Below are 14111 nucleotides of genomic sequence, written 5' to 3' on the forward strand. Positions count from 1 at the left end.
TTGTAATAAAACTCAAATGCAAACAAATTTTTTCCCATAAACGATTTGTCATTGTTTACGAGGGGGCGCTGCCCCCTCGACCCCCGTCTAAATAGACCAAGGCAAATGGTGAGTAACCCTAAGGAAACCAAGGTTCTGTGTGCGGTAACCATGTTTCTGTGTGGATAGTGAGTAACCCTGATAACATACTTCTCATGAACCTGTCAGCAAAAATTCACAAAAAAAGTTAAAATCACAATCAATGGGATTTAGATATTTTGTATGCATATTTATTGGTAGAGAGAAACCACAAGAATGGAAACAGAATATTGCAGTACACATGTACTGAAGAAAATAAGAATGGAAAGCCTAGTACATATTGATATATACTAAGTAAAAACTCAGTACATAGTGATATGTACTTAGTTAAAACCTAGTAGATATCACAGTACATATACACATGTAACATAAGAATATAAGAATTATTGAATGGGTCGTCTTTGAGATCACTTGTTGTACCGGCAGCAAAGCAAGTTGTATTTCCATCATGATCATTAGAATCTTTGTCAGCTCCATCCACAAGATCCTTAGATTTTATGCAATCTAATGGGATGATGTCCCCTCTTTAAAATTTGCCTCAACAGCATCTGCAAAAAAAATGGCATTTTTTATCCCATATATAATGAACAACTTGGGACCATTTCTTCTTTTGTCAGATCGGAGGCATTGAGCAAAAATCTAGTACATATTCATACATATTGAGTGAAATCCACTGCGTGTAACATATATATTAAAGAAGCTAACCATATTTATATGCTCAGAATCCAATGTATGATCCTATAGTACATACTACATACCAATGTGTACTAAAACCTTAGTGCATTTAAATTTTTTAGTTAAAACCTATTGATATGTACTAAGTAAAAACCTACTACATACCGATATGTACTTAGTTAAAACCTAATAGTTATCAGATACAGATACATACGTACCGAGGAAAACAAAATATGTACTGAATTTTCAGAACATGATATGTACTCTATATAATATGGAGATGTAGTTCCAAAACCTTGCAAAGATAGTGCCTTTATCTCCATGCTCGCCCCTTCTTCTGCATATTTGTTAGTCATTTCCCTGCAGTCCAATAAAAGCATAGTTCATTTCCATTCTGATACATCAAAATATGTACTCAATTGACAAAACAAAAACAACATAATAGATTTATAAATTTAGGGATCTTAGACAATAATGGATACTATTGTAGATGCACAACAAACATTACTTTCAGTATATCACATATGTACTGTTGGATAGTGGAAAAAAGGAACTTCGCTCAGTGCTTTATTATGCCTCTCACCTACTCCTAGTAACTACAATTAGTCTAGCAAGCTTGCACCGTTGAGCGCATCCATTTCTGTAAGAGATTTGACAGGAAGCTCTTGTAAACATAGTACTAATACGTTAAATATAAACAAAAGGTTGAAACAACTGACTTACGGTGGAAAGTACTCATGTAATTGGAATGGATGTACACAAAGTTCATTCTAACTCGGTACATATGCTTGAGTGCGCTACTGCATTACCATAAGATTTATGAGTTACCCATCACTGTTCAAGAATTATGAAGGATAAAACTCAACCAAACTGATTTTCCTTAACACTAAAAGCTGCAAACATGAGACAGAGATGAATATTTCTACAAATATGCTTCAAATACAAAAAACAACAATTGAATGTGTTGACACACTCTGTGTGCTAAAGATTTACATGTAAATTTGTCAAAATAGAAAATAAGAAACCAATAAATTTCTACATAGATGAAAAAACAGTACACATACACATGCACTGAAGATAACAAGAATTTACAACAATACATATTTGATATGTACCGACAGAAAAAACAGTACGTATTGATACGTATCCAGTGAAAACACAGTATATATTGATATGTACCAAGTGAAAATGACCGTGTTTTCGCATAGTCCAGCCGTCGATTACACAAGAATATGTCGTTAATTTTCTATGAAAGGCACACAACCTCAAGAAATTACGGGAAACACATCCCTAATAAATAAAATGTATATTGAAATGAATTTTACACCCATCACCATTGGTACAAAATTTTAGATATCAAGTGATTCCTAATAAAATGTTGTTTCCTAATAAGATTTTAGACACCCAACACCATTGTTGATGGATGTTGTTATGGGCTTACAAGAAGATGGATGTTTTTTACATACATCATAACCATCCATCTTCTTATTTTTCCACAAGAGTGGTACTACTGCTTACAACACTTCCACCAATCCCTTGTTCCACAAGAGTGGTACTACTGCTTACGTAACACCAATCCAAAACATTTTAATTAGAGTAAATCAACACTTATTCCAAAACCTGAAGGATGGATGGAACATTCTCTAAAATTAGCTAATTAACATTCGATAAAAACTAAAGAGGTCCATGTACTGGTGATAGAGATTGTTAGGTATTTAACATACAATCTTCGGTAAACGACATAAGCAGGGAAATGTTTGATCAAATGTATAATCTTTCGGGATGAAAGAACCATAGTGTGATGGCAGAAACATTATATCAATCAATTTAAGCATCCACACATCATGAACACTAAGCATATGAAACAGAGTATTTCCATCCATAAAACAGTGCCAAGTTACTAGTAAATCTTAAATTCTTTAGCCCTAAAAGCTCATTCTAATTATCCGCAATTTCAACGAATCAATAATAATAACTCCTAACTAGAACCAATTCCAAATCATACTAACAAGTTTCTACAAATGAAAATTATCAATTTGAAAATGACCAATTTTAAGATCAAAAGTGGGTTCAAGTATCAGATTCTAAGATTCCAAAAAAAAGTACAGAAAAATAAACTCTACCCAATCATGATAAATTAGGAAACAAACCAATCAAAAGAACCAAAATAAGCCCTAACCTGAAAAATGGAGGTTGAGTTTCAGGAAACAAAGGTTGTTATTTATGTGGAATCAGGAGATTTGGATCTTATATTAGGATGATACCCAAACGAACCCAAAAAAAACCATCAGATGAAAACACTAAAGAAAAAAAAATTAAATCAACTTACCCATCCAATCGTTCGAACTTGAATCGAAATTCGTTGGAGCTGAAAAATGGCGATTCACCATTATTGCCTCTTCTGGTTTTAGTTTGAGTCGAGAGTTGGAATTCTTCGGGTTTTTTCCACCAATCGCCATTGCCAAAGCTCTCTAATTTGTGATGAACGAAAGAACTGATAAAACAGAATTAGATCTGACTTAAAAGGGTGTTTTGGCCAATTAAAAAATACACTTTATAACTTTCGCACGTGTACTGGATGAGCGAGTAAAAAATCTGGTCCAAAAACCAGCGATTAAATTCATTTTAGGACTGGATTAACCACTAAACAGGTCTCCTAAAACTGGATTAACCAGTAATTCCTAGATAGGAAAAGTGTGGGTGGTGAATAGGTAAAAACAAGAAACCAATCTGATCCCGCATTGGGCGTAACAGTCCCAAGAAAAAGAGCACCACGGTGCTTGCTCTTGGCATATTCCATGACCACTACCACCAACCCTTTCCTGAGGAAAAAAGAAAAAAAAAAACTAACAAACGCAGGAGGAAAAATGCTTAAATTCATTGGTTTTGATCTCACCAAACCATATCTTCTCTTTTCTCCACCTAAAATCTCTCCCCATATCAATTCCAAAAAAGAAACGAAAGCAAACAAATAGAGAAGAAGAAGAAACACCTCTTAATTCTTATCAAATCCCTAAGAAAATCTCTCCATTTTCATTCACTCAACCATGGCTACCTTATCTCTCCTATCCCACACATCCTCTCTGAAATCCTCCTCTAATTCCATCTACAACAATGGAATCAGTAGACTTCTCCTACACACTCCATCAACCCTTAAACTACACCAGTCCCATTCATCAATGTCAATCAAAGCTTTTTCATCACCATCTCCAACTCCAATCCTTACTCAAGATGACTTGAAAAAACTAGCAGCAGATAAAGCTGTTGAATATGTTAGTAGTGGTATGGTTTTAGGTCTTGGTACTGGATCTACAGCTGCTTTTGTTGTAGCCAAAATTGGTGAATTACTAAAATCTGGTGAGCTTAAAGACATAGTTGGTATTCCTACATCAACAAGAACCTATGAACAGGCGAAATCTCTAGGTATTCCGTTATCAGTTCTTGATGATCATCCAGTTCTTGATTTGTCTATTGACGGTGCTGATGAAGTTGACCCAGATTTGAATCTGGTTAAAGGCCGAGGCGGCGCGTTATTAAGAGAGAAAATGGTTGAAGCAGCGTCAAAGAAATTTGTTGTTGTGGTTGATGATACTAAATTAGTTGATGGTCTTGGTGGTAGTGGATTAGCAATGCCTGTTGAAGTTGTACAGTTTTGTTGGAAGTATAATTTGATTAGGTTACAAGAATTGTTTAAAGAAGAAGGTTGTGAAGCAAAATTGAGAATTGATGCTGATGGGAAACCTTATGTTACTGACAATTCTAATTATATTGTTGATTTGTATTTTAAGACACCAATTAGAGATGGATTAGCAGCTGGTAAAGAGATTTCGTCGTTCCAAGGTGTCGTCGAACATGGATTGTTTCTTGATATGGCCACTGCTGTTATTATTGCTGGTAAAGAAGGTGTCAGTGTGAAAAGCAAGTGAGAATGTGAGTGAATTTACTCCGTCTTTTGTTACATAAAGTCTTATGATAATGCTTGTCTGTTCTAAGTTTTTATTTTTTTCAGTTTGATAACTTGGAAAAAGAATCTGAAAAATAATTGTTGTACGTGTATTCCATTTTGGTTTATTGGAAATGTTGAACATTGAAGATTCTGTTCAATCTAACTGAGAAAATAATGGAAAGGGGGGGATTTGGGATATTCATGTGGAATGGAGTTCTGTTAAAATTCATTTAGAATTTTATGTATCAATAACAGGAAGCAGTTGAAAGGTATGTAAATTTCCCCTTTCTTAGTGTTTTCTCCCCTGAGGTAGGTTCCAGTAGGGTGTGCTCTCTGTCAGACCTAAAGATGTTATCATTCCTGCCATCATCATTGATGGTATCCTCTCTTGAATACTCATTATAATAGGTTAGTGACAGCAACACAAAGACCAATCCCCAACATGTCGTCGGGCCTTATTTCTGCTCATAGCAGCCACCCAATTCTCCATGTCTTTAACCCCTTGCACAATTCCACATGATATCCTGATTAAGAAGTCTATGCAGACGTTACACGTATAGATAGTTACAACATTAAACTTTAAAGAAATTTGAAGTAAAGAGCTCCTAAGGATCGGGTTCGTGATACTTGCGAGCTCTAAGAAGTCACGAGAAGCCTCTTCACTCCCCTGTTGGTGCCAGTTGACCGTGACTATCCTGCATTTCAATTCCACTATCCAACCCATCACAACCTTTATATCAGCAACCTTATCACCACTGACTTCTCTTCCCCTGGCTGTTTTTCGACAACCTGCTCCCCAGAAATTACCTGAAGTGTCATGAAATGTGAGCAGAATATCTGATTTAGAAAATATATATATCTGATTCAGTTATGTGCATAATACTATGAATTGCTTGATTTGTTTTACATAATCTGAAGAAATTGTTGCTATTCTTCTTTTTGTGAAGAGGAGTTGATTTCTGGGATAATTTTAAGGGCTTTATTAATTCACTCTAATCAAGTCGCATAAGTTAGTTGCTATTGTCATATGAGATTTTCTTATGTTTTTTGTTCTTGCAACTCGATGACTTGTAAGACAAGCCACTATTTTTGATGTGCTGACATAAATATACTGTTGAAGATATTGACTCAGTGAATAGAAAACCCCTGCATCTCTCAATCTGAAGCCCAGTTATTATCATAGAGCTAGGCCAATTCATGCAGGGGCGGAAGTATGTACAGACTTTCCCTGGCATAAGCCACCCCTAACAATTGTTTTTTCCTAAATAGGTGTAAAAATTGGCCCATTTTAGTTGAAGCCTAGGTAACCTTAAGCCAAGCCAGGGTAAGAATCAAGTTATAACCAGATGTATGCATGAAAGAAGAATATTTTTTTCTTTGCATCTGTTCATCAAGCGGGAGAAAGAAGAAAACCCTTGGTAAGGGGATTTTACTGATTTGATGTCATATAATGGGTTACTTTCATGAAAAGGGCATGCGGGGTTTGTGTAATTGAAAATTTGAATGTTTCAGGTTTAATCTTTGATGGTATAAGCGAATATGAGATTATTTAATTAGGATTAGTTGACAGGATACGTGGAAATTGAATGTTATGGTGTTAGTCCTGATTGATTGTATGACTAAGATAATATAATCAATAGCTTATAGCCATGTAAACACATACTACATAGAATTAGTATAGGCATAAATCATACAAATTGTTCACTAAGAATACTAGTACAACCGTTGTCACGGTGGAATGGCCAACCGAAGAAGAATCTAATATGATCTGTCTGCGAGTATTTTCGTCCCGTTTCAGAAAAAGTGATATTTTCGTCTTATTTTAGAAAAAGTGATCCTTTCGTCCCGTTTCAAAAAAAGTGATATTTTCATCTTGTTTTAGAAAAAGTGATATTTTCGCCCCGTTTCAAAAAAATGATACTTTTTCTGAAGTGGAGCGAAAGTATCATTTTTTTTGAAACGTGACGAAAATATTACTTTTCCTAAAACGGAATGAATGTATCATTTCAGACGGAATGCGAAAGTATCACCTTTCCAGAAACGAAAAATTAGTCGACCCATAAACCAAAATTTGGTTGCATGACGTAACAAAGTGAGTGTCCATCAAACCAGGTCCAATTCTCAAGGACAGATCTTAATGAAAACGAAAAGATAGAAAAGAAAGGAAGTAGTGAGGGTGACCATTTTAATTCATGAAAGTTTCCTATTTTCTTGAAAACTAAGTTCATATAAAAATGTGCAGAGCTTTACTTCAAGTTTCAGCTTTACAGGTTTTAAACAAGGCTGCAAAACCCATATTTGGGTCTCCATTATATCATGATTGCATCAATCCTTTAATTGGAGAAAAGGGTCCGCATTTGCTAGTTATGAAAGCTTTGTTGGACTTTTCAGAGGTAAAGATTGATTAAATGAAAGTTGTTGTTTTTTTTTTTAATCTAATTATGATTGCGAATATTCATTATAACTTGATTAACTTGCTTTTGTGTGTGAATGATCGAGTCATTGAAAAGTTAGGTTCGTTTTTTTTTTTGTTTTTGTTTGTTTGTTGTAGAATTGGAGAAGTATATGTGAAAAAGACCCAATGAGAAATTAATTTTATAAACAAAACAAAAAAAATAATAATCAGTTGATTCATGGTAATTGAGAAATTTCAAAAATGGGCTAGTTAAAAGTATAGTAGTAGTTGCTATGGCCTATACTGGGCATGATGAGCATGTGGATTTAACACTCTAGGGAACACATAACTAGAATTCATAGGATCATCTGGTTTGGTGATAACTGATAAGTGGGTGAGAGATGAATATTCACTCATTAGAAACATTTAAAAGAAAAAAGTGATATGAGATATTTCAACATATCTTTGTCTATATAGTTGTCAAGTAGATGAAGATGGTGCTACTTTTCTTCTTCTTTTTTAATGGGACCAATCACCGATTCACCAGGAAACAAGAGTTTTGCTTAAAGCAAGTGGGGTTGATTTCTCAACAAAAAAGAAATAGTGGGTTGATTGGATTAGGATTCGTTATCATTTCCAGAATCTGCTCCTGCTTTTGGTTTAAAGTTTTTTTTTTTTTATAACTGAATTTGCAGTTTCTCAAATGTGTTAGAACCATAGTTGTGGCATTCTGTGCTCATGAAAACTGATAAGCTTCACAATTCACATGGATCCTAACTGAATATTGAGTTTTTTTGTTTTTTGTTTTCTTGCATGAGTTTGTTTAAATATGCTCCTCTAAATTAACATTTTTATTTGCTTTCCATTTCCGACAAAGGAGGTTAATTTTCTTTTTATATTCATCATAAGAAGTTAGTAGAACTACAATTCTGGTTTAAAGTTCCGGATGGGTATTTGTTTACCAAAGTATTCATGATTTTTCCTTAAGTGTCTACATGGGTCTCAGTTCTTGTCTTCCATTTCAATTATTGGAGCTCTATGATGAGTGTTTAGTGCTTGGATCTACCTTGTTTAAATTACATATATTTCTAGTGAATTCAGGTAATGTGTGTTCAAAATGATAACACCTGCTGAAAGTTTGAGACTTATGCATCTTTAGAATTTTATCTAAATTCTTATATTTGTCCATGAATGTCTGGCATTGTTCCTGAAGAAGATACTAATTTCTCAACTTCTAAGTTATGGATGACGAGGAAATCCAAGCTTCAGGCGCAAAGATTTCTGAAGAGAATTTATGTCCAATGTACTTTGGTATTTCGTGTGCATTTGTCGCTCTTGAACTCCTTTCACGGTCTAACATGAATGGTGTCGATACTGAATTCGGTGGAATACGGGATAGGATGCTGCAAGGCAGCACCCACCTATTAGGTTTACTTGTATGGAGAATTCAGAAAAGGGAAGCCATTGAAGAAAGGTCTGAGCTTCTTCACAAGCTCGAAAAAACTGAAACTGAAGTTGCCGAGTTGAAGAAAAGGAGAAGTGAAGACTCCAAGGCCAATGAGAAAGTTGTAGGTATCTTTGCCTCCCAAGAACAGAGTTGGTTAAATGAGAGAAGAAAGCTCCGAATGCAAATTGGAGCTCTTTTGAACAAACTACGGGTTGCTGGGACAAAAAACGAAGAAGCTATTTTAGAATTGAATTCAAAAATAAAGGACAAGGAACTTCTGTTGGAGTCCAGAAATAAATTTTTGGAACAAGAAGAGCAGGGTAAGAGAAAGGAACTAGAATTAAAGCTAGATGGGGCCAACAATATGCTAAAGGAAGTGAGGGATACTGCATATAAAGAAACTACAGAGCAGAGTACTCAGCTTTGGAAGCACAAAACTGCGCTCATGGAGCTTGTATCGAATCAGAGACAGCTTGAAGCTGAAATGGGCGGAGCACTTCGGCAGCTTGAAGCTTCGAAAGAAGAGCTAGACTCAGTTTTGAAACAAAAAGAAGTGTCAGTTTTTATGGTTCAAAAGCTATCTATGGAAGTTAGAAAGATGCGCAAGGACTCGGAACAAAAAGATAAAATACTATCTGCAATGTTAAGGAAATCTAAAATTGATTCAGCAGAGAAAGAAATCTTGTTGAAGGTTTCCAAGGCAAGGAGGAAACAAGCAGAGCTGGAGACCACTTTACAGGTCTAGACATGGCAGATCTGCAAGAGCGGATCCAGACTATCAAATGCGTTCAATGGTAGAAGGTTTATCATGTGTTAAAGAGGTTCACACCATTGAGCCAACTAGTTCTCATAACCAAAAAAGCCGGTCGCGTATCACTAACAACAGGGTGCACCCTGGTGATTCTGAAAGAAAAACTGAAAGAGAGGATGGAATGGATCAAAAAGAACAACGGGTAATGAAATTTCCACCAACAGTTGCAGACGACACTCACTGGAAGAAAATGGTGAACTTGGTGAGACTGTCTACTCAATTTTGATTTTCATTATTATATGTTTTCAACTTGATGAATACATATAGGATGGAATACTGGCAAGTTATATTATGTAGCAAACATGAATAGATATTATGGTCAACAATGTAGTCCCAGTGAAGTTCAGCCCATCGTTTTTGACTTAACAAACATAATATCTAGTTGAGTAGGTGCCTAGGTGCGAAGCTTTAAACTCATGTAGACAAATGTCACAATTGTACTCTTACTAATTGCTCGTAAGTGTAACTTTTCTAAGATTATATTTGGTCAAAAATTGCAATCCTGAAGGAAGATTCTAATAGTGAACTTATTTGCTCGACTAACTATCACATCAGAATGCACAGTTTTGGTTTTACTTTTGATTTTGTAAAATATCAGGTCTAGTACTAGGATGTCCATACTGACACGTTTTTTCTTTTCTTTCTTATTCTCTCCCACTTTTGTTATTATTTTGTATCTTTAACCTTTCTTGAATCTAAATTATACATTTAGTGTAATAATGGTAGATACTTAGAGGTCAGAATCTAAATTTTTAAAGGGGGTTTTTCGGTTTTAAGCAATTGGAAGGTTGGGTTGAGCCCGAAACAGAAAGGAAGACCGACATAATTGAGGAGAGGCATCGTTTAGAAATGGATGCATTTGTTGAAGAATTGAGGCTGAAAGATGAAAAATTGGAAGCTTTCAACTGGAGGTTTCTAAGTGTGGAACTAGAATCAAGGCGATTGCAGTCCCACATTGAAGGGCTAGGCCAAGACCCATCACATCTGAAGGAGGAAAACCTTAAATTGGAAGCCTCGTCAATGGAGCAGCAATCAGAAGTAATATCTCTAAAGGATAAGATGGCTAGTTTGCAATTACACCAGCTGCAATATCAAGAGATGAATTCGAAGTCTTCACCAAAGACTCCTGATCCTAGTCATGAATATGCTTGGTCCAATGCTAAGGTTATTCGAGAGAGAGAAAGAGAGGAAGAACTAAAGCCACTATTGGTTAGAATTCCTACAGTGATGGAGAGTAAGAAAGAGGACGAAACCCCTCCGGAGAACAAGTCGCAAGGTACGATCCCAGAAGTCATCGAATCTCATGAAGAAGAGATTGAAGAAGTAAAGAAAGAGGTTGAGATGGACCCTGATCATGTTGTGCAGGAATATGCAGCATGTCCAGTGGTGCTAAAGGTGATTACTGATAAGCTAGCATCAGGTAAACTTTCTCTGCATGAGAAAGAAAACCATCCATGGAAAATGGATCTCCATTCTTTGGGAGTGTTTTACAAGATTAAGAGGCTCAACCAGCAACTTTTCATGCTTGATAAGTTGGCAGGAACACAAACAAGTAGAGAAAAGAGAGCAAATTGCGATAATGAATGTCAACAGCTGAAGACGTTTTTCTTATATGTAATTCCCTTGCTCAATAAACAAGTCAGCAGGTACCAGACCCTCCAAGAGAGCACAAATAATCTTTGCCAAAGGATGGTGAGTTCTTTTCTGTCCATTTCATATTTAGTAGTAACACTTTTTTTTCTTTTGGTAGATTAGACCAACTTAATTATAAGCGAAAACTACTAAAGACCAGCATCGTTGGTGTGTGTATGTTGTGGATGACAACAAAGACCGAAGTTCAAACCCTGCTAGTATTATTCGACTTTGCTGCTCTTCATTAAAAACTTCCCCACCTTTCTGAACGAAAAAGGATACACAGACACAAGAAGAAAGTAATTTTTTGCTTTTCTCCTAATATCTGTTGTCTATGGGGCTGATTTTACCTTTCAGGGTCATCTCATATTATTATTAGCTAGAGGGGACCTTGTTGAGTTGCACTTTTTTTTTTTTGTTAAGTTTGAGTTGCACATTCAGTAAAAGTATCTAAAAAGAGTTGTGAAACATCACTGACTTGTTTTCCTTTTCCATTCCCAGTATGATAATAATGCAGATTCGAGCAGTAGAGATGCAAACATTGTCAAGACGAAGAAAGAAATTAGAAAACTGGAGAACTTTCTCGGAGAAATGTTCCACCTACAAAGATACATGGTAGCAACAGGACAAAAATTGATAGAGATACAATCAAGAATGGCTTCTGAATTGGCCTATTCTAGCGCTCAAGATAGTGGAATATATACAGGATTCAACATGAAACGATTTGCCAACAGCATTAGTACCCTTTTCAGGGAAGTGCAAAAAGGTCTAGAAGCTCGAATTTCTCGAATGATAGGAGAACTCGAAGGGACTCTAACTTGCGATGGATTTATTCATCTGGGACAGTAGTCCTCTGTTAGACATTCTTCGTAATAATTGCAGTTAATAATAGAAGATGCATCGGCTCGACGATACTACTTTTTCGATGCCAATTATGCCGTGATTAGTGCAGGTAGATCTACTTTGAGTTTGTAAAGATGTTTAGCTGCATTGCTCACCTTGTGATAAGAACTCATCAAGAACAGCACTCGAGTTCTTGTACTTCTATATAGAAATACAAACAAGTGTTTGAATAATCATAATACTAAGTTTTTACAGTATTTTCTTGTTTTTCCATCGCTGAGCTTCTCCTAGAACGGAACCAATGCTACTAGGACACCTGGTCTCGATTCAGATCCTGTAATTCCTATTTGTGAATTGTGGTTACGCTCTCAGAAGCCACAATTTCAAATGAACAATTACCGCCTAGCATTCATCGTCATCAAATATTTGATTCTCTCACTAGATTGAACTTGAGTGGCTACTACGTCAGGTTGTTCGGGGAGAAGGATTCAAGGATTGGCTCTTGCATCCTTGATGATAATAGGAATTTCACCAAAGAGAGACGGCAACATGCTCCAGGGTTATTGGTACCAAGAGAGATTGAATATTTGTTCTAATTGATTGTTGAACATGTTTGCTGATGAAAGATGAAATCTCTTACCACTATTTCCATATTTCTAGTTGCCTGCAAAATGTTTTTGGTTCAGTTTAAAATTAGTTATAAGAACTTAGCAAAAAAAAAGCTTCTTTATTCGTCGCTTAAGAGGTTATATTTCCATGTCTTAAGAGGTTAAAGTTTGACGATCCCTTGTGTCAGACCATTATTTGGTCGAACTCGCAAATTTTGCTATCTCAAGCTTGTTCTCAATGTTAGATGCACAAAACTATAATTTGGTTTTAGTCTACTAAAGTCAAGTCTCGGACTAGGATTATAGTATGATAGTTGAATATCAGACATTACTGAATAACCCTTGAAGACTGAAGAACAAAGAAAGACATTTGAAGAATTTCATCAACAAAGAGGTGTGTGAAGACTGAACCATCTGTTGGGTGCAATAATCAAAAACAAGGAAAAATCAAATAAGCAAAAGTTATTGATACTTAGCTCCTTTATAATGGAAGTGATCGATTTGATGAAACGAATGAGCTCCCTATATCTCCGCAACAGCAACAAGGCAAAATTTTGGAAAAACAGAGTGAGTGAGTCACGTGTTCAACACGTTGTCCTTAAGACATTAGCGCCCGGCTACACTCAAGAGTGATGTTATAGCCCTCACAGGACGAATATCTTCAGGATAAAACACCCTACTACACCTACTACTAGCATATGTAGTAGATGCTCAACTTGAGCTTGGCAACTCCGAAAAAACCGTTAAGGAAAATCGCGAACTCTTAAGAAACGCTATAAAATATTTTCCCTTAGGGGTCCCTCTAAAATATAGAGCAACCCCTTTCCCATAGATTTTACAAAAGTAGTGAATTTCTTTATATAATGGAATAAAACAATTTAAGAAGAAAAACTCCCCGATGTGGGACTAAAAGGTTTATATAGTTTCTTAAAACTACTAAAAATTGGAAACTCCACGATGTGGGACTAAAAAGTTTCATTCACAAAATAAAACAATAAATTATAATTTTTTATTAAAACTTTAAAAAATTATTTTTTTATTAATCGTTTTCCAACAATCCCCCACATGAATGAAAACTCAATAAAACATGAAAACACAGATAGATCTTGGTAAATCAACATCCCAACCTCACGATCCAAACAGACTGATCGTGCAAGTGTTGAAATCATACTAGTCATTTCTACGTCCTCTCCCTCACACAAAAGTGTGTTGACCCAGGGTCATACTATGGATTGCATAAATCATAATAGTATTGAGAGCTTTCATCTTTAGTTCTCACATGGTGAGACTATAGGTATCTTTCACAAAGTGAAAAAGCATGAACTAGTGAACCCTTAGTGACCTTTAGGTCCTAAGTTCCAGTAATACCAAAACCATCAAAACGAAAATCACATAAAAGCGCAGGAAATACCATTTTAGGCAGAGGTGTCCATGAGGTCTTGAACCTTTGCTTAGTGAGATATTACCGGAATTACTTGCTAGAGACAGTGAACTATGTCTTGAACTGCTAGCATTTGATGTAATTCGTGATAACAACCACGGGTGATATCTCCAAGATTGCTGCCAAGCTCGTGCCGTTTTGTCCAATTTGGCCCTGGACATATCCTGTTTCTCAGAATGCTCTAGAGAATCAAAGCTCATATTCTCATAGGAAGCGGCCCACTTCCTCATTCAGA

The 14111-nt window shown here is 35.9% G+C and overlaps 2 protein-coding genes across 2 annotated transcripts; both read left to right on the forward strand.

The window, feature by feature from the left end:
• The first annotated feature begins 3625 nt into the window (after positions 1-3625).
• On the forward strand, positions 3626-4897 carry LOC113358424 (probable ribose-5-phosphate isomerase 3, chloroplastic). The gene has a single exon (XM_026601986.1). The coding sequence runs from the start codon at positions 3801-3803 to the stop codon at positions 4677-4679; it is 879 nt and encodes a 292-aa protein (XP_026457771.1). The 5' UTR covers positions 3626-3800; the 3' UTR covers positions 4680-4897.
• A 2814-nt stretch (positions 4898-7711) lies between these two features.
• LOC113360532 (cytadherence high molecular weight protein 2-like) lies at positions 7712-12052 on the forward strand. Its single transcript, XM_026604035.1, has 4 exons — positions 7712-9284; positions 9343-9562; positions 10111-11044; positions 11486-12052. Exons 1-4 carry the CDS (start codon positions 8336-8338, stop codon positions 11831-11833), a joined length of 2451 nt encoding a protein of 816 aa, XP_026459820.1. The 5' UTR covers positions 7712-8335; the 3' UTR covers positions 11834-12052.
• Positions 12053-14111: the final 2059 nt, after the last annotated feature.

Source organism: Papaver somniferum, chromosome 3, assembly GCF_003573695.1.
Source record: "Papaver somniferum cultivar HN1 chromosome 3, ASM357369v1, whole genome shotgun sequence".
Classification (NCBI taxonomy): Eukaryota; Viridiplantae; Streptophyta; class Magnoliopsida; order Ranunculales; family Papaveraceae; genus Papaver; species Papaver somniferum.